Genomic DNA, 21,067 nt, shown 5'->3' on the forward strand with positions numbered 1-21,067 from the left:
AACCCTATGCGGTAGTTTATGACTGTTGTGCCCATATATTGGTCAGGCAGGTTGCGAAGCTTTAACTCACAAGTTTATGTCCTATGACAGCGCTGCATAATGGGCATGCATTTCCCTCCCCCTCCCAGCTGGAATTTTGGGAGAATCCTGCCCACCATCCCAATGGCTGCAATGTTGCACTGGGAGCAGCATAGATTGCTTTAAGGCGAGACTTGTGCGCCAACTTGGTAACAGTCCTGCCTCAGAAAGCACTGGGCCAATCAGATGGCCAGCACTCTGTAGTTCCACACTGCCACCAGGAGGGCTGGTCACAAGTGGGACCACAGATAGTCCCCAGTGCTTGGGAGCCCAGATATATCTGGAATCAGATGTCTCAGTGAGGAAGCGCTGAGGGGCTAGATTCAAGAAGCCAAAGAGGGAGATTAAAAAAGGATGACTCCAATGGGCTTTGCGGCTCCTCAAAGGAGGTTGGTATATCCTGTCTGATGTCAGCATGCGTAGCAAAAACTGTCAGGCTTCTCGCAATGTGTGGGCCATCCCCCACTGCCAATAAAATATTGGCAGTGGCGTTTAATGTATTAGACACTTAATGATTTGAATCGGCCCAAAATTGTCTGACACGTCTCCTGTAAATCCTCACCCCACAGCCCAACGTAGATTTTTGTAGCGGTCATGGATGGGAAAATAGACAACGGGATGTTCACCCAATAGATTTTACATTCAAACAGCAGAGTGTAAAATTCACCCATCAAATCCACTGTGAAAATGTAGTATTGAGGGAGCACAACAAGAAGGTGCGAGGGAAACTAATAAGGCTGAAATTCGCTAGGGATGCATCCTAAGATATTTAGGAGATAGTGGATACACTGGCAGTAATCTTGCAAGAATCCTTAGATTCTGCAAAAGTGTCAAGTGCCAACGTAAAAAGGGACAGAGACAAAAAATAGGTAATTGCAGACCAGTTGGCTTAACATTACTAATAGCAGAGTATTTACAAATACAAGAAGAGCTTTTGCCCGAGGCATCGATTTTCCTGCTCCTCGGATGCTGCTGTGCTTTTCCAGCACCACACTCTCACCTGATATGATCAAGTTGAGTTAGCATCACTTCATTAAAGGGAAATCATGCCTGACAAATTTACTAGAATTCTTTGAGATAACAAGCAGGTGAGATAAAGGGACAGCATTGAATGTAATATATTTGGATTTTCAGAAGGTGTTTGGGAAGGTACCATACATAAGTCGATTAATAAGAGAAGAGTCTATGTGTTAGAGGTTGTATATTAGCTTGGATAGAGGATTCGCTATCGAACAGAAGGCAGAGATTTGGGATGAAGGGCATTTTGAGAATGGCAACCAGTAACTAGTGGAGTGCACATGTACCAGTGCAGGGACCACAATTATTTACAATATGTATGAGTGACTTCGATGAGGAAAGTAAATGTATTATAGCTAAGTTTGCAAATGATGCAAAAATAGGTGGAAAGTTAAGTGGTGAGGATGAGACAAAGAGTCTGCAGAGGGCCTTAGACAGTTAAGCAAGTAGACAAAAACTTGGCAGTTGGAATATAATGTGAGTTTTTGTTTTGTCAGAAAGAATAAAGGAGCTAGAATATTATTTAAATGGAGAAAGACTGCAGAAAGCTATAGAACAAAGGAATTAGAAATAAAAGTTGTTGGAGAATCCTCAGCAGATCTGGAAGTTCTGCTTTTGTTTCAGATTTCCAGAATCTGCAGTCCTTTATTTTATTTTATAGAACAGAGAGATTTGGAAGCCCTCAACCAAGAATCACAAAAAGCTGGCATCCAAGTTCAATGGGCAATAGGGAAAGCAAATGGAATGTTGGCCTTTCTTTCAAAGAAATTGGAGAATATAAATCAGGAGGTTCTGCTTAGTTAGACCATTCCTAGATCACAACTGGAAAACTGTGAACAGTTTTGGGCTCTAATATAAAGAAAAATACACTGGCATTGGAAGCAGGGCCATAGAATGTTCACTAGGCTAATACCGAGTGTCGAGGGACTGTCTATGAGGAGAATTTAAATAAGTTTGGCCTGTACTCATTAGAATTTAGAAAAATGAGGGGCAACCTTATTGAAACATGCAAGATTCTTAGGTTAAAAATCACACAACACCAGGTTATAGTCCAACAGGTTTATTTGGAAACACTAGCTTTCAGAGCACTGCTCCTTCAGCCCTTAAGGTCGAACGATCTCATACTCCACAACCACCTGATGAAGGAGCAGCGCTCCGAAAGCTGGTGCTTCCAAATAAACCTGTTGGACTATAACCTGGTGTTGTGTGATTTTTAACTTTGTACACCCCCAGGCCAAGACCAGCTCCTCCAAATCAAGATTGTTAGGGACTTAACAGGGTAGATTCAAGGAGGTTGTTTCCCCTTGTGGAAGAGTCTCGGACCAGAGAGCAAAATCTCAGAGTAAGTGGCTGGACGTTTAAAACAGAGATGAAGATGAATTTATTCAGAGGTAGATAATCTGTGGAATTCTTTACTGCAGAGGAAGGTTCATTCAGTATCAGTACATAGAAGAACCAACTGGAGAATAGGCCACTCTAGCCTGGGTGTTGCATAATCAGAAAGGTCTAATTGATAATCTAGTTGTGCAAGGCCCATTGGGATGAGCGACCATAATATTCAAGAATCTTGAATCCAGTTGGAGAGTCACGTAGTTGATTTGGAGACTAGGGTCCTGAAACTAAATAAAGCAAACTATGATAGTATGAGAAACAAGTTGGCTATGATAGATTAAGAAACATTGCTTAAAGGGATGGCAGTGAAAAGATGAGGGCAAACGTTCAAAGAGCACATTGGTAAACTGCAACAATGGTTTAATTCCTGTCTAGTGCAAAAGTAAAACCAGAAAGTAGCCAAACTACGTCTTATAAGGGAAATTATAGATAGCATTAAATCCAAGGAAGAGGCATGCAAATTAGTCAGAAAAAAACCCTGATCTGAGAAGTGGAAGCAGTTTATAATTCAGCATAGGAGGACAAAAAGATTGACGAAGAATGGGAGGACATGAGTAAGCTTGTGGGAAACATAAAAACTGATTTTAAAATTTCTGTTGGTATGTGAAGAGAAAAGGATTGGTGAAGATAAATGTAGGTCCCTTACAATCAGAAATGGGGGAATTTATAACAGACGTCAAAGAAGTGGTTGACCAACTAAATACACAGTTTGGTTCTGAGTTCACAAAGGAGAATACAAATAACAGACCAGAAATATTGGGAAACGCAGAGTTTAGTGTGACAGAGGAACTGAAAGAAATAACATTGTTCGGGAAATGGTGTAGGAAAATCGATGGAATTGAAAGCTAATAAATCTCCACGTCCTGGTAATTTATTTTCCAGAGTATGTAAGGAAGTGTCCCTAGAAACGTGGTTACACTGGTGAGCATCTTCCTAGATTCTATAGGAGCAGTTACAGTCATAGAGTCACAGAGATGTACAGCATGGAAACAGACCCTTCGGTCCAACCCGTCCATGCTAACCAGATATCCCAACCCAATCTAGTCCCACCTGCCAGCACCCAGCCCATATCCCTCCAAACCCTTCCGATTCATATACCCATCCAAATGCCTCTTAAATGTTGCAATTGTACCAGCCTCCACTACATCCTCTGGCAACTCATTCCATACACGTACCACCCTCTGTGTGAAAATGTTGCCCCTTAGGTCTCTTTTATATCTTTCCCCTCTCACCCTAAACCTATGCCCTCTAGTTCTGGACTCCCCGACCCCAGGGAAAAGACTTTGCCTATTTATCCTATCCATGCCCCTCATAATTTTGTTAACCTCTATAAAGTCACCCCTCAGCCTCCGACGCTCCAGGGAAAACAGCCCCAGCCTGTTCAGCCTCTCCCTGCAGCTCAGATCCTCCAACCCTGGCAACATCCTTGTAAATCTTTTCTGAACCATTTCAAGTTTCACAACATCTTTCTGATAGGAAGGAGATCAGAATTGCACCCAATATTCCAACAGTTCTTATAGACTGGTGGGTAGCTAATATAATCCTTCTATTTAAAAAGGGAGCTGGAGAGAAAACTGAGAATTATAGACCAGTCATCCTGATGCCATTAGTGAGAAAAATGCTAGAGTCCATTTTAAAAGATTTAATAGCACTTAGAAACAGTGGCAAGATCAGACAGGGTCGTCATAGATTTATAAAAGAGAAATCATGCTTGGCAAATCTGCTGGAATTCTTCAAGAATGTAACTAGTAGAGTTGAGGAGAGGGAGTAAGTGGATGTGGTTTACTTGGACTTCCAGGAGGCTTTCAACAAAGTCCCTTATAAGAGATAAGTATGTAAAATGAAAGCACCTGGGATTGAGATCGATGGAAAACTGGTTGACAGGCAGGAAACAAAAGTGGTAGCCAAAACAGAAATGCAGATGATTATTTGAATGGCTATAATTGGAGAGAAGGGAATGTGCAAGAGATCTAGGTGTCTTTGTACACCAGTCACTGAAGGTAAGCATGCAGGTGCAGCAGACAGCATAGAAAGCAAATGTTATGTGGATCTTCATTGCAAGAGGATTCAAGTACAGGAACACAGATGTCATGCTCAAATTTTACAGGCCTTTGTTGAGACCATCTGGAATTCTGTGTGCAGCTTTGGTGTCCTCATCTGAGGAAGAATGCTATAGAGGGTATGCGGTGAGTGTTTACCAGGCTGATTCCTGGGTTGGCAGGACTGTGGTGTGAGGAGAGTTTGAATCATTTGGGATTATATTTGCTGGAATTTAGAAGAATGTGGGGGTAGGGATCTCATAGATACCTATAAAACTCCAACAGAATGAAACAGGGGGTAGATGCAGGAAGGATGTCACTGATGTCGGGGTCAGTCTACAAACAGGGGTCACAGTCTAAACCATTTAGGACTGAGATGAGAATTTTCTTCACCCAGAGAGCGGTGAGTCTGTGGACTTTGCTACCCCAGAAAGAAATCAAGGCCAAAACATTGTATAATTTCAAGAAGGATTGAATATAGCACTTGGGCTAAAGGGATCAAAGGATATGGGGAAAAAGCAAGAACAGGCTATTGAGTTGGATTATCAGCCATCATCATAATGAATGATGAGCAGTCTTAAAAGGCTTTACAGAATATTGAGAGGTCTACAGACAGTGGACATGGAGAAGATGTTGCAACTAATAAGAGAGATGAGGTCACAGCTCCAGAGTAAAGAGAACTGAGATTGGGAGGAATTTCTTCAGCCAAAGGTAGGTAATATGTGGAATGTATCGCTGCAGAAGGCTATGGAGGCCAAGTCATTGAGTATATTTAAGACAGAGATATGTTGGTTCTTGATTAGTCAGGGAATCAATGGTTACAGGGAGAAGGCAGAAGAATGAGGTTGAGAAACCTATCAGACCCGAGCTGAATGGATGAATTCAGCTCCTAAATCTTATGGTCTTATGGAAAGAACCACTTCTGCTCCTGTTTTTCTATGTTTCTATGTTATCTATGAGTGCTGCAGTGTTAGAACATCATTGCCCATGAAGCATTGAATGGTATTTGCTTCACTTACTCCCAACCCTGCTCACCGGGTGAAATTCCCAATTGTGAACATGCTGGAGGAGGAACTCCAAAGGATATAGCTGACAGCCAGCGCAGATTCCCCATCCTGTAGAAAAATAGCAAGAACAGATCACACCAACCACTGGCATTGTCATAGTGCCTTTAATACACTAAACTATTTCTCGGAATTTTGCAGGAGTGTCATCAACAAAAATTATCACCAAGGAAGGAGATATTAGTGAAAAACTTCATCAAATTAAGAAGAGTCTTAAAGAAGGACAGAGTGACAGAGAGAGAGTAGGAATTCCGGAATTCCGGAGTCTGCAAATGATAGAGCTAATAAAATCGGGAATGGGCATGAGGCAACCCGGAAGAGGACACAGGTGTTGGGCCTAGGAAGATTACAGAGATAGGGAGGTAGGGAGGAGTGAGACTGTGGAAGGATTAAAAACATGCATGAGAATTTTGAAATTAAGATGTTGCCAATGTAGTTCAGTAAGCAGGTAATGGGTAAATGAAGGTCGGTGTGAATTAGAGCACAGAGCTTTGGATGACTGAGAGTTAGGTGAACGAAGAGTTTCAGCAACAGATGTGCTGAGTCAGGTGGTTTCAGAGGTGGAATTAGGCAGTCTTAGTTACAGACAGGAAAGTGATTTGAAAATCATTGGGAGAGGGTCACATTTGTATATTAAAAATCGAAAGAACTATGGATGCTGTAAATCAGCAACAAAAATAGAGATTGCTGGAAAAGTGCAGTAGGTCTGGCAGCATGTGGCAAGAAATGAAAGTTAACTCTGGATTTATCGTCACAGATGCTGCCAGACCTGCTGAGCCTTTCCAGCAATCTCTCCTTTTGTTTGTTTTACATTTGGATATTGTTATTTCTATACTTAGCTCCTTGATAAGAAAGTTGAAACAAACCATTCCACCCAACCAATAAATTCACCCATTCCTCCCACAGAACATGTTGAACCGACAAACATTGATGCATTCTGGCTGTGATTGAGGTTGCTATAGCTCAGGTATTAGCAGATATTGCAGAACAACTGGGGAATGGTTCTTTACTGCAAACTGGGGAAATCTGCTTCATTGTCATGGGACAAGCTGGCTGAGTCCAGCAGCGTAATGGAAGGAGAAGATAAGGACTGACTCCCTGGTGTGCTGTTCAAATTAAATCAATGAGACCAGGAGTTTACCAAAAATAAATCACATGACTGTTTGTCACTGTCACATGAGGTGATCTTTCTCAAGATATCAGGCAGCATTAGCTTGAGCTGGGTTAATCTCATTAACCAGCTTTCTAAACACAAAACTACAGGGTATTAATGATTGAAAGTTGTAAAACAGAATGTTAGCTTGTTTGTCATTCTGGAGGGCATTCAAATTTGTAACATAAACGAATGGTTCTGCGATAAAGTATAGCATTTTGTGTGGCTCATGAGTGTAGAATTCCTGAACATCACACATTATTCCATATTTAGCTTCCAAAGGACAATGCAGCAGCTTATCTCCGCCAGCATAATGCTAAATTAAGATCAAATCCTTGCTAACCCCCTTTAACAATTCAGTTTTTGTAATGGTATGAACAACGAACAATTACATTATTTATTACATGTTTGTTGCACTGAGTCTGTCAGAGACCGATCTCCAGAGACCAACTGTGAAAAGGCAAGTAGGTGTAAGAGCAGTTTGGATTCTTGTCTGTGCATGAGTGGCACAGTGACTCAGTGGTTAGCACTGCTGCCTCACAGCGCCAGGGACCTGGATTCAGTTCCACTTTTAGGCGACTATCTGTGCGGAGTTTGCATATTCTCCCCATTCGGGTTTCCTCCAGGTGCTCTAGTTTCCTCTCACTGTCCAAAGATATGCAGGCTAGGTGGATTAGCCAAAGGAAATACAGGGTTACAGGGGTGGTGTGGGTCTGGTGGGATGCTTTTTGAAAACCTGGTGTGGACTTGATCGGCTGAATGGCCTGCTTCCACACTGTACGGTTTCTATGATTCATGGCAAATCGTCAGGTAGTATAATGTTGATTAGATTTGGGTTGTGACACCAAATGCACAATTAGAGTGAATTGTCTCAAGGACCCTCTCACTTTGACATATAGATTAAATTCCCTACAGTGTGGAACAGGCCCTTCGGGCCAACAAATCCACACCGACCCTCCGAAGAGTAACCCACCCAGACCCATTTCCTTCTGACTAATGCACCTAACACTATAGGCAATTTAGCCTGGCTAATTCACCTGACCTGCATATCTTTGGACTATGGGACGAAACTGGAGCCAACCCAGACAGATACGGGAAGAATGTGCAAACTCCACACAGACATTCGCCTGAGGCTGGAATCAAACCTGGGTCCCTGGTGCTGTGAGGCAGCAGTGCTAACCACTGAGCCATCGTGCTGCCCTGTAAACAGCTTTCTGAAAAGATTACAATAAGATCTATCAGCGGAACAACTGTCGTATCAAGGAAATGCATAGAGTAAGATGTTCAATTAAAACTTTTTTAACTATTGTTTTTTGGATGAGATGTCAACCAGATCACTGTCTAGGTATCAGTGATAGAAATCTACCTCTGAGAGTTTAATAAGTTATCAAAACTACTGGTATATAGTGAGTATCATATTACTGACTCTAATGTCCACTCCAGATTGCACACCATCCTGATTTGGAACAATATCGTCGCTCCTTCACTATTGTTGGACCTCCCTTCCTAGTCACGTACCTAAATGTCATGGGTGCAATAGTTCAAAAGGCAGCTCACCACCGCTGTGAGTTTTGAGAAGATTTGTAGCTCAGGCTGAAGTTCTGGATGTAGGTTTTCTCGCTGAGCTGGAAAGTTTATTTTCAGACATTTCGTCACCATACGAGGTAACATATTCAGTGAGCCTCTGGATGAAGCACTGGTGGTGTAGCCCGCTTTCTATTTATATGTTGGGTTTCCTTGGGCTGGTTATGTCATTTCCTATGGTGACATCATTTCCTATGGTGATTTCCTGTTCTTTTTTTCAGGGGGTGATAAATGGGATCCTAGTTGATGTTCATGTAGTTTCTGCCTATTTGTCCAATGTAGTATTTGTTACACTTCTTACAAGGTACTTTGTAAATTACATTAGTTTTGCTGTTGTCTGTATGCTTTTGCTTGTCAACTAGCCACAAAAAAACCCACTCTCACTAGTATCCTTACATACGGATGAGGAAGGACACCACTTCGACTGGGACAACACATCCATCCTAGGACAAGCCAAACAGAGACACGCACGAGAATTCCTAGAAGCATGGCATTCTAACCAGAACTGTATCAACAAACACATTGACTTGGATCTTATTTACCACCCACTGAGAAAAAGAACAGGAAATGTCATCACCATAGGAAATGATGTCACAACAGGAAATAACATCACCAATCAAAGGAAACCCAACATATCAATAGAAAGTAGGATCTAACACCAGGGCTTCATCTGGAGGCTCACTGAAGATGTTACCTAGTATGGTGACGAAACATCTGAAAATTAACTTTCCGGCTCAGCGAGCAAACCTACATCCAGAAATTTAGGAGAAATTAGGAGTGTGCCTTAAATACTGGTCCAGCCAGCAATGCTCACATCACAGAGAGAAATTATGAAGGAGAAAAATGGCACGTTAGCAAAAATTGCATCCACATTGTCACTCTCTGATTGTTACACGGGAGCATAATCAGGTCCAGGTCCAAGTAAGCAGGTATGATCCCCCCCTTGCCCCCAAGCATTTACAGACTATGGGTATCAGTAAAACCGGAAATCATTGTTCATTTGTATTTACTCTTGGAGAGGTGATGGTGAGCCACCTTTCTGAATACAACTAAATGGTTTCCTCGACCAGATCAAAGTACAATTAAGAGTCAACCACATTGTTGAGTATCTGGAGTCACGTGTAGGCCAGACCAGGTTAAGGTTGACATAATTCCTTCTGTAAAGAACTCTCATGAACCAGTTGAGTTTTTTTTAATAAAATGCAATATTTCCACAGTCACCATCACTGATACTAGCTTTTTATTGAAATGACTTATTTTAATTTCCCTAGTTACCTGTTTCAGAACACATTTTAAGGTACGATGATATTGTTCCTGTAACTTTATTTTCTGAGGGAATGTTAAAAGGGGTTTCATTGTAGGTTGTTATTAGAAAGAGAAATTCACTGAAGAGGGACAGGGGTGACAGGGAAGTTAATTAATCAACAATGTGGGCTATTAAATGCTAGAGGACATGGGAAATGTAGTAATAGACTGGATGGGATGTTAAAGGACTTGGAAATTAGGAGGAGAGTGGGATTAGATTGAATAGGCTATCAAAGGGAGTGAGGGTATCTTTTTGCTTATAAATTGTATTTCAGACATGGTTAGTTTGTTCAGATATTACACTTGAACTCTATTGATCTCCCTTTTTAACATTAGTATATTTGTCTGAAAATATTTTGTATTGTTTTATCTCCTTTCATTGCTTTGCTGTTCCCACAGAGTTGGCTGTTTTCACTAATCCATTAGCTTGGTCATTGTATTATCTGTAATTCTGAATCATTAACTCAAACTGTGTTATATTGTGATCATGTCTCCCACATTCACTTCTCAGCTTTGCTTTGGTTCACTTACCTGTGAAATTCTGCAGCAACATGAATTGTTTTAGAAATTAGGTATTTAGTCAGTCGATCAATCCAGCAACACTGGAAAAGGAGAAGGCTATTCAATCTTCCAGGATTGTCCTTACATTTTTATAAAATTGGATTTGATTGATTATTGTCAAGTACCAAGATACAGTGAAAAGTATTGTTTTGTGTGTTATCCAAACAAATCATATCTTACATATGTATATAAGGGTAATGGAACAGAATGCAGAATATAGTGTTACAGCTGCAGAGAAAGATCAATTTTAATAAATGAGAGGGCCATTCAAAAATCTGATGACAGCAAAGAAGAAGCTGTTCTTGAATCTGTTAGTACGCATTTTCAAACTTTTATATTTTCTGCCCAATGGAAGAAGGTGGAAGAGAATATGTAACCGGGGTGGGACGGATCTTTGATTATGTTGGCAGCTTTCCCAAAGCAGCAAGAAGTACAGATGGAGTCGATGGAAGGAAGGCTGGCTTTCATGATGGACTGGACTGCGTTCATAACTCTCTGTAATTTTCTTGCATTCTTGGGCACGGCAGTTGCAATATCAAGTTGTAACACATCCAGATAAGATGCTTTCTATGGTGCAAATATAAAAATTAGTCATAGTCATTGTGAACATGCCAAATTTTCTTAGCCTTCTGAGGAAGTAGAGGAGTTGATGTGCTTTTTGACTGTATCGTCAATGTGACTGGACCAGGACAGATTGTTGGTGATATTTATTCCTAGGAACATGAAGCTCTTGATTATCTCTACATCAGCACCACTGATACAGACAGCGGTGTGTCCTCCACACCGCTTTCTGCAATCGATGACCAGTTCCTTCATTCTGCTGACATTGAGGGACAGATTGTTGTCTCTACATCATACCACTAAGTTGTGAATCTCTTTCCTGAACTTTATCTCGTCTTTGTTTAAGATTCGATCCACTACAGTGGTGTCATCAGCAAATTTGTAAGTGGAGTTTGAGTAGAATTTGGTCACATAGTTGTGAGTGTATAAAGTGTATAGTAAGAGGCTGAGTAATTAGAAACACCAATGTTGAGGAGGAGGTGTTGTCACCGGTCCTTACTGATTGCAGTCTGTGAGTCAGGAAGTTGAGGATCCAGTTGTAGAGGGGGGGAGTGGAGTCCTAGGTCTTGGAGTTTGGAGATGAGTTTAGTTGGAATTATGCTGTTGAAGTCAGAGCTAAAGTCAATAAGTAGGAACCTGATGTAGGTGTCCTTGTTATTCAGATGTTCCAGGGATCTGTTGCGATAGGAGATGAATAGTGGTGGACGAAGGCAATCTGGAAGGCTGGATCTGATGTGTGTTATTACTAACATCCGGGAAGGATCTGAGTGCATGGTCAGGGACTCCCATCAAGCCAGTCACTCTCCGTGGGTTCACTCACAAAAAGGCCGATCTGACGTCTGCAGCAGTGACAGTGGGTACAGGTAGACTCAAGGGTTTCGGGGCAGGTAATATAATTTCACTGACTTTCGGTCCAAAATGAGCATAAACCGCAATAAGCTCACAGGGGAGGGATGCATTGCTGTCAGCAAATCTACTCGGCTTCACTTTATAGACCATTACGTTGTGTAAGCTTTGCATGAGTCAACGTGTGTTTGTGTGCTTCATCTCGGACTCCAGTCTGAGATCCGTCTGTACCTAACTCTCAAAATCCACATTTGCCTCAATATCTTTTAATACCTTTGAATCGCAAAAATCAATCAATCTTGTAATAAATTTAACACTGAACTAGCATCATTTGTCGTTCACGTAAGAGTCCCAAACTTCAACTACTGTGTCTGTAGAATTGTTTCTAATTTTAGATGATTTTTAGGCGATGTATCTGAAACTTGCTGCCCACAGAATTGTTGGAGGTGATCAACAATTTCCAATGAAAATTGTATAGGTACCTGAGAGAAATAAATTAGCAGGCTTCAGGGATAGCATGGAATGGGGCTCAAGTAGTGCAGTGGTAGTGTCCCTATCTCTAGACCAGGAGGCTTGGGTTCACATCCCATTTGCTCCAGTCATGTAATAACATCTTTGAACTCATTGATTAGATAGCTTTATTCCTGATGAAGGGCTTTTGCCCGAAACGTCGATTTCGCTGCTCGTCGGATGCTGCCTGAACTGCTGTGCTCTTCCAGCACCACTGATCCAGAATCTGGTTTCCAGCATCTGCAGTCATTGTTTTTACCAATATTTAGGAATAGACTGGGGCATTGGATTGTGCTCACATGTACTCAGTGGACAAAATAGCCTTCTTTGTAGCATAGTGAGTCCATGACTCCAAGTTTATAGTCTTTGACACTCCAATCAGTGGAAACAGTCCCTTGATTTATCTATTGTATCAGAGCCCCTCAATATCTTGAAAATAATGAAAATCTTGATTATATCAACCATTAAATTTCTAAAATCTGGGGAATATTTACCTATTTGTATAATCTCTTAATTTATTTCTTGGAGTGCAGCTGATGCTCTGATAAATCTACATTGCATTCCATCCAAGGTTAATATAGTCCTGAGTGTGATGCCCAGAATTGTTCACAGTAATCCAAATGGATTCTAACCAGGGCTTTGTATAACTGTAGCATAACCCGTATTCCTGATTTTCTGGTCCTCTAGATATAAAGGCCAGCATTTTGATATAATGTACCTGGACTCCAGAGTCTCTTCGGAACTACTCTGTTTCTAGCTTTTCACTATTTAGCAAGTAGCCTGCTTTGTCCTTCTTGAAGTCTAAAGTGAATGAACTCACATTTGCCTATATTAAAATCCATTTCTCCAATCACTTTATCAATATCTCTTTGGAATTTTACACTTCCATCTCCATTGCTTGCATATGTGGCTTTCTATTCCATTATCTAGATGAATATTGAAATCACCAGCACAGATCTTTGCAGAATACCCACAGTCACATCCTGCCAATTGGACTACCTGCTCTCTGCCTTGTGTCACACAGTCAAGTTTCTTAACCAAGCCAATAATTCGCTTTCACTTCCTCGAGCAACAAACTTAACTAACTCAGTTTTAGGAGGAATATTATCAAATACATTCTGGAAGTTGATATAAATAATATACATAGATATTTTCCTGTCTGTTAGTTTTGTAATCTCTTCAAAAATTCAATCAGGTTCTTCTCCTCTTTACAAAACTGAGCTGAGCTACTGGAAGTCAAAGGTCTAATATTGTTTTTCACACACTCAGTGGCTGACACTGGGATTCCAACACAGAAAATGTTGGAGCTAGAAATGTACTCCATGACACTTTGTATATTTAATATTTAGTAGGAATTTTTTTTTTACATAGAGGCCAGAGTGACTTAATATCACTTACTTTGCATTAAGTTTTCTACTTGTACCATTTATTTTATAAATGGCATTTAAAACCTCTCATGTAGTATTATTTGTCCAGTAATCCCTACAATTTTGTATCAATCCCTCTTCATACATTGTAATAGCTTCTAATCCATGGACATCAAACTTAAAATAAATCATTCCATTAATATTGGTTTACAAAAATGCCGTGACATTTTGGTAAACCCCAACATTTGCAAAGATGACGATTGCCAATATTAGGTAAAATCTTAGGATAGATTTGTTCCTCATTCATTTTATCACAATTAGAAGAAATCTGCATCACCACTCAAGAAGATTTTGGCTGATTTTCCTTAACTTTGCTTCCCCATCCTCTCATTTATGAGTTAATCTAGCACTCCAGATTCATGTTGATAATGGTAGGAAGAGCAGGGTTAATTTAGAATATTATGTTCCCTATTGAAGTACTGATTAGGAGTTAAAGATTACAGGATTAATAGATGATAGTCAGTAATGAAAAGTCATGCCTGATTGACTTGATTGAACCTTTTGATAGCATAAAGGGACAGTGCATGAGGATAGTGTAGTTGGGTTCTGAAGGATGGTCACTGGATCCAAATGTTAACTTTGCTTTCTTTCCACAGATGCTGTTAGACCTGCTGAGTTTTGCAAGCAATTTTTGTTTTTGTTTCAGATTTCTAGTATCCACACTTGAGTTTTTTTGTTTAGTGTGTGTGATGTTCTGCATATGGATTTTCAAATGGTGTTTGACAAAATACGATATAATAGATGTGTTAACAAAGTTAAGATCTTTGGGATTGAAGAGACACTGGCAATGTGGATACAAAATTGTCTGAGACAGAAAGAAGAAAATAGTGGTGAACAATCGTAGTTCAGACTTAAAGGAAATATACAGTGGCATTTGACAGGGATTAGTATTGGAACACTATTGTTTGATTATAGAATGATAACCTGAACTTGGGTAAACAGAACATAAGTTCAAAGTTTGAACTCAGAAGCCAGAAATGTCCAAAACAGAGGAAGATATTTAGAGGCTTCAGTGCGTTAGGTAGATTGGTGAAACTGGTAGATATATCTCAGGTGAAATAGAGATGTTTGAAGTGACACCTTTTGGAAAGAAGGATGAGGAGGTGGAATATAAACTAATGGCAACATGTTAAAGTGGGCGGAGGAACAGAGAAGCTTAGGATGAATGTACATACTTTTATAAAAAGCTGTTGAACTTGTTGACTTTCTAAGCCTATGCATTGAGTACAAAAGTAAGGAAGCCTCAGTTGGAGTATTGTTTTCAATTCTAAGGTTACACTTTAGGAAGGATATCAATGGCTTTGGAATGGATCTTGGAAGGGTGGACTTGGTTTATGTGGAGAACTTAGGATTGTTTTCTTGATAACAGGAAAGATTAATGGGAGATTTAAAGGATGTCTTCAAAATAAGGAAGGACTTTGATAAAATAAAGAAGGAAAAATTGTTCCCAGTAGCAGGAGGATCAATAACCAGAATATATAAATACAAAATGATTGGCAAAGTATCTGGAGGAACATAAAGAAACATTTTCACATAACAATTTGTTACAATCTGAAATGTGCTGCCTGAAAGAGCAATAGAGGAAAAATTAACATGAACTTGTTGGACTGTGGGGTAAAGTACATGCAAGCAGGGCTCAATGAATAGCTCCTACAAAGAGTCAATACAGGCACAGTGGACCAAATAGCGTCCTTGCTGTGCTATGCAATTTCAAATTTGTAATTCAGAGAGATGTCGTATTGAAGCATTCTGATTTTAGAATTGAACCCAATATTATCCCCTGAAAAATGAATTGTAAAATTAGTTTATATTTAATAAATCTAGGTTGATTGGAAATAATTTTACTCCCTCAAAAAGGGTCATTTGGATCCTGTGGGACATTAGTTTCATGGGACATTACAAGTAGAAGGGGGAAGGAATAGACAACAAGCCTATGCAGGAGGTAGATTGTTCTTATAAATATGTTAACGAGGCTTCATGTTCAATGTTCATATTTGACCTCTGTTTTTTAAACTGAATCTGAGGGAGTTGATTTTTCCAGGTCTCAGGAACCCTAGCAGCTGAAAGAAGATGAGAGATTTCCGATCCCATTTCCCTTCACTCCACTTTCCTTCTTGCCTATGACCACCATACAAACTGAATGAGTGGTAATGGGGCAAGACAAGAAACAAAGGATGCGTGATGCTTGTATGGAGGTATGACAGGCAAGATAGTCACTGATTGAATACAAAGTAAGGAGATTAAGAAGTAGAATAAAGTGAACCATCAAAAGAACACAAAATTAAATTATGGTCTAAAATTGTTGAATTCAGTATTCAGTCCAATAGGCCAGAAGGTGCTCCCTCAAAAGATTCTCCACCTTGATATTAATGTCTTCTTTTCACTTTCTCAGCTCTAATTGATGTGAGTCTCACTACACCTCTTTAAAACCTTTTCGTTTAAAGGATGAGAAGCAGAAACTGGACCAGAGTTTCCCCTGAATCTGCTATTTGTTCATTTCATCAACTGTATGAGGATTGATCCCTATTCAGTGACATAAAACCAGCCTGGATTTGGTAAACTGAATTTACCGATGGAAATGTACTGAGCAGACATACTGTTGCAACCTGTCTGAAATTGAGAAGGTGCGAATGTCTCACAGTTTGATCATGAATCACACATTCTCCAAATGTTAGCAACTAACACTTGGTAGGTGATGAGGAAAGTTTTCCTGTTGTGATCCTGAATGCTACTGCATAGAAGGATGCTGAAGATTCAATATAACTTTCAAAAAGGAATAGGACAAATTCTTGCAAGGGAAGCATCCTGCTTTACAGGGAAAGAACTGTAGTTTAATGGAATTAACTGGATATCTGTGAGATATTCGGCACAACACAATGGACTGAATAGTTCTTTCTGTAATTCAAGTTTCTATGTTTGTGCGTGTTGAGATCATGTCAATACACTCTGTCAATTTTTCAGAATGAAAAATTAAAATTATGAATTTTTGGAGTGTCCTCAGAAAACATTTTGATATTAAATGTGTTTTCCTGCAAATCCGCTTGATTACACAAGGTCACAAATCTTGGAATATCAAACACCTAAAAATAGCAGGGAACTGCTCAAGATCCCTGGCTGCAGGATTTTCACACAGCTGTGGTGCTTGATAATTGGAGCATGTTGCTTTAAAAGGGAGGGTAATGATAGAGGTATGATTAGAGACCAATCAGCCTAACCCCATTGTCAGGCAAATTAGTTGAAAAAATTCTGAGTGTATAAATTGTCATTTAGAGGGCATGGGTTAATCCAGAATTATCAGTGTAGATTTGTTAAGGTAACTTTGAATCTAACTGTCACTGAATTTTTTTGAGGAATTAACTTTTTAAGGAATGTTGAGGGTAATGATATTTAATGCAGTCAACACAGATTTTAAGCTGAGTTTTTGATAATAAGGTTCCATGTGACAGATTAATCAGAAAGTTCAAAATTTATGTAATCCAAGAACCAATGGTGGGCTGCAGCGGTTCAAGGCAGCAGCTCACCACCACCTTCTCAAGGGCAACTAGGGACGGGCAAGAAATATTGGCCAGCCAGTGACACCCACATCCCACAAATGACTTTTAAAAAAACATTAAGTTGAATCCAAAACTCTTGTGACAGCAAGGAAAGTAGAATGATTTAGGGGTGATTTTGTGATTTTATTAGCATGTTCTACAGGGCTCAATTGTTTCTCTTCCCTTTCTTGATATGTATTTATACTTAGATGCAGAAAACATAATTCTGTGAATGTTGCAGAATTACACAACTCTGAACTTGAACCCAGGACTCAAGAGCCCAGAGGTAGGGACATGACCATTATTCCATTAGGGCCCTCTACTCTACTGCATAATTGTCCAGATTTATTTTCTTGTGGTGCCTATCCAATTTACTTATGAAATCATTAATCTTCTCCACTTCCATCATACTCACAGATAGCGAGTTCCAATAAAATCACCCACTGATTCAAATAAGATTGACAAGTCTGTGAAATGTGAGGATCAGAATGGAGTTCCACAAATTCCTTTAGAGACTTAATCTGAGTTGTTCTAACTTTCAGCCTCTTCATGAATATAACGGGAAACATTTACAATTTAGTATAATAACAGAGACAATATGCAGCACAAACATCTATTGATTGATCCCTAATCCAGTGTTTCCTAAACTTTTTCCCACTGCAGTCACATTGTGAGGCTCAAATTGTTGTGACCCCTCAGTGTGTGGGGACAGCAGAAGGAAAAGACCTGTGAGCATGATACGGGAACAGTCATTGCTACCTCAGAATTCACAAACCCCAAATATTAGCTTGCAACCTCAATTGCGGTCCCAACACCCACATTGGGAAGAATTATCCTAATCAGATATTGCTGTCTTTGCAAATCACATGCTTAATTTACGGTTAGCAATGACAAGGGTGATCTTCCCACACTCCAAAAAGACAATTCCAACAGACACGTTTCTTTCCTTGTCTTCAGTGATTCTCCTTCTCATTTCAGGTGCTTTTCTCTTTTGTTGGACTCCGTTTTTTGTGGTCCATATAACAAGAGCAACTTGTGAGACCTGCCACATTTCACCTCATCTTCTCAACTTCGTAACGTGGCTCGGATATGTCAACAGTGCTGTTAATCCAATCATTTACACTATCTTCAACATGGAATTCAGGAACTTCTTCAGAAAGGTTCTGCACCCCTGTTGCTGACATGAAATTCTACTATTGAAGTGATTTATATATAAAATAGTGTTGGTAGCTTGTTTTATATAGATGATTAAAATGGTTTCCTGCTGTGACATTCAATCTTCTACTAACCATAACTGTCAGGAATCTCCACATTTGGAGATTAACAGAAGGAAAACAAATCAGTCCCAACAGGCACAATGACCAACACTTGCATGCAATCCATGCAGGAAACTAAGTGGAATTCAAGGTCTTTTTAAAATGTGCTAATTTGCAAGAAGTTGTATTTATGTAGCACCTTTTATAATCTCAGGATGCCCGAAAGCTGTTCATAACAAAGTGCTTTTGAAAAGTCTTCACTGTTCAAATGTAGGACATGTGGCATTCTCTGAGCACACAGCAAGCGCCTACAAACAGTACTGTTATTATCACAAGATAATCTGTTTTAAAGCTGGTAGTTGTGGAAGAAGTATTGACTCTTCAACAGTAGCCATGGGCTCTTTTGCGTCCACCTGAAAGCACTGTCAGAAACTCAGTTTGTTGTCTCACCTGAAAGACAGCACCACTGGCAGGGCAGTACTCCATAGTACTGCCATCTCTGAAATGCAACCCTCCCTCAACACTGTCTCCAACAGTGTAGCACTCCTCAGTACAACCTTGGGAATTCCTGGATTATAGGACCCAAGTCTTTGGACTGACTTGAAACCACAACCTTCTGAATGAGAGGCAAGATGCCCATTCACTGAGTTACAGCTCACCTAAAAGGTTTGATGGTTTTCATAGTATTCAGACAAAAGGATGAACAAGTGTTTATAACACTCACCCAATGAAATCAAGGTGTTGCTGCCAGTGTTTGGGTTTTAGTTCAGCTGGATTTTCTAGGCCATTTGGAACTTAACAGATGTTGCAAAAAAACTTTTCACATAATGAGTTTGCCACTGCATTACTGTATGACATGATAGGTCATCCTTACTGTATTTGACATGAGTGATCATCCTTCACTACAGTGTAATATGACCTATTGTCCCTCAGAATAGTGTGATATGATTGATTGTCCCTCATGACAGTGTGATATGTATCACAATCCATCACATCAGTAATATATGACTGACTATCCCTCACTACAATGTGATATGACTGATGGGCCTGACAAGTGTTGTTGACACAGATGGTCACGTTAACATTACACACTCCAATTGAAATGTTAGAGTTCAATTTTACTTTGTTAACCACATGTAAAGTAATTCACTTTGTAAATTTAAATAAACGCCATACAAAATACAGTGAAAGCTATGAAATGGCTATTTTGATTGACAGTCTCAAATTTGACTTTTAATTTTTGGATGGACTCTAACTTTCTTGATAATCATCAAGCATCTGTGATCACTGACAGCTCCTACACAGTCTGTGTTTCATTTGTCCAGAGCTACTATCAAGTTGTAAATGAAATCTTTTGCTGTAGCTACAATGAGGATTGAAGGTTGTGTTGCTGCCCAGGTAGGCAAGAAAGATTAGACATGTAGTGTGTCAGGCCTGGTGAGGTTATTGAACTTTATCTGGCAGTACTATGCAATACAGGAGTAAGGCAGTCAGACTTCCATTCCGGTACCACAAATTACATTTATTGATGCTTTGAGCAGCACACACATGCAAGGATCTATACGCCTTACCTTCAATTTCCAAGAAGGATTAGCAGTCTAAATCATGGTGTGGAGGTGCCAGTGTTGGACTGGGGTGGACAAAATTAAAAATCACACAACACCAGGTTATAGTCCAACAGGTTTATTTGGAGGCACTAGCTTTCGGAATGCTGATTCTTTATCAGGTAGTTGTGAGGTTCTACATTGCAGGGCATAAAGTCCTGCTGCCCTCTGAGTGCAGATAATGTATGATTAATAATAATAATTCTGTAAAGGTTGTGTCAATAAACATTTCTGTACTGTGTGCAGTGGAATTATTGAAAAATGAAACGATGCTGAGTCAGCTATGCAGACAGCAAGTTCATCTCTCTGCATTTCCAAGCAATTCAGATACTTACACCAAATTTACCTGTTTTAAACCAATAAAAACTGAGCAGACCCAGGAAAACTTGGTGGATCTCCCTAAGCAAGAGATAGTTGTCTTTTTTCAAAATAAAACTTACAATAGACTTAACTCATTTTGAAGAAATTTTGTAACATGATGTTTACCTGGTATTTTTAGTTCTGCCACAGGTAACTTGGTCCAAATTGCCCATCCCAATATTTATGCTCTTCATAAGGTGATAAGAAGAAAGGTGGGATGGGGCTTATCAGCATAACCTTCTGTTCCTTTCTTCATGTGTTTATCCACATGTACTTCCTTTCTGTTCCTTTCTTCATGTGCTTCCCTTAAATGCATCTTGGGTATTCATCCAAACTACTCCCTTCAATACTGAATTCCACGTTCTCTAGGGAAAGACATTTCTCCTGATTTCCCCACTAGATTTACAAGTGACCACGTTATATTTAAGACCCTTAATTTTCATTTTGCCAACAAATGGAAAAAATCCACTCCATCAAATCTCTTCATAATTTTAGAGAATTTTATCAAAATTTTCACACGTGGAAACTGGAGGAAACCTTTTAATTCAGTCCACAGTCCAAATATGTGCAGGTTAGGTGAATTGGCCATGCCAAATTGCCCGTAGTGTTAGGTGATGGGGTAAATGTAGGGGAATTGGTCTGGGTGGGTTGCTCTTCGGAGGGTCAGTGTGGACTTGTTGGGCTGAAGGGCCTGCTTCCACACTGTAAATAATCTAATCTAATCCTGTCAGATTTGTATTTCAACTCCATCCCCTGACCTTGGTTCAGTAAGCCTTA

At 39.8% G+C, this 21,067-nt stretch overlaps 1 protein-coding gene across 4 annotated transcripts in view; it reads left to right on the top strand.

The window, feature by feature from the left end:
* The window catches only part of LOC122557749 (D(4) dopamine receptor-like), a 44,076-nt gene extending 23,905 nt beyond the window's left edge, over positions 1–20,171 (top strand). The window contains exons 4-5 of one of the 4 annotated variants that reach the window (XR_015760145.1): positions 17,280–17,356; positions 18,049–18,181. Coding sequence is in view for 3 of the 4 variants with exons in the window: in XM_087996458.1 (XP_087852584.1) it covers positions 18,049–18,251 (203 nt within the window). In the remaining variant the exon portion in view is untranslated. Of the gene's footprint in view, positions 1–15,929; positions 17,258–17,279; positions 17,357–18,048 lie in introns of those variants that run through there. The other 3 variants (XM_087996460.1, XM_087996461.1, XM_087996458.1) reach the window with 3 other exon arrangements.
* The last annotated feature ends 896 nt before the right edge of the window (positions 20,172–21,067 follow it).

The sequence above is a fragment of the Chiloscyllium plagiosum genome, unplaced genomic scaffold (genome assembly GCF_037043375.1).
Source record: "Chiloscyllium plagiosum isolate Xiang-an unplaced genomic scaffold, Cpla_swu_hap1 HiC_scaffold_18, whole genome shotgun sequence".
Taxonomy (NCBI): domain Eukaryota; kingdom Metazoa; phylum Chordata; class Chondrichthyes; order Orectolobiformes; family Hemiscylliidae; genus Chiloscyllium; species Chiloscyllium plagiosum.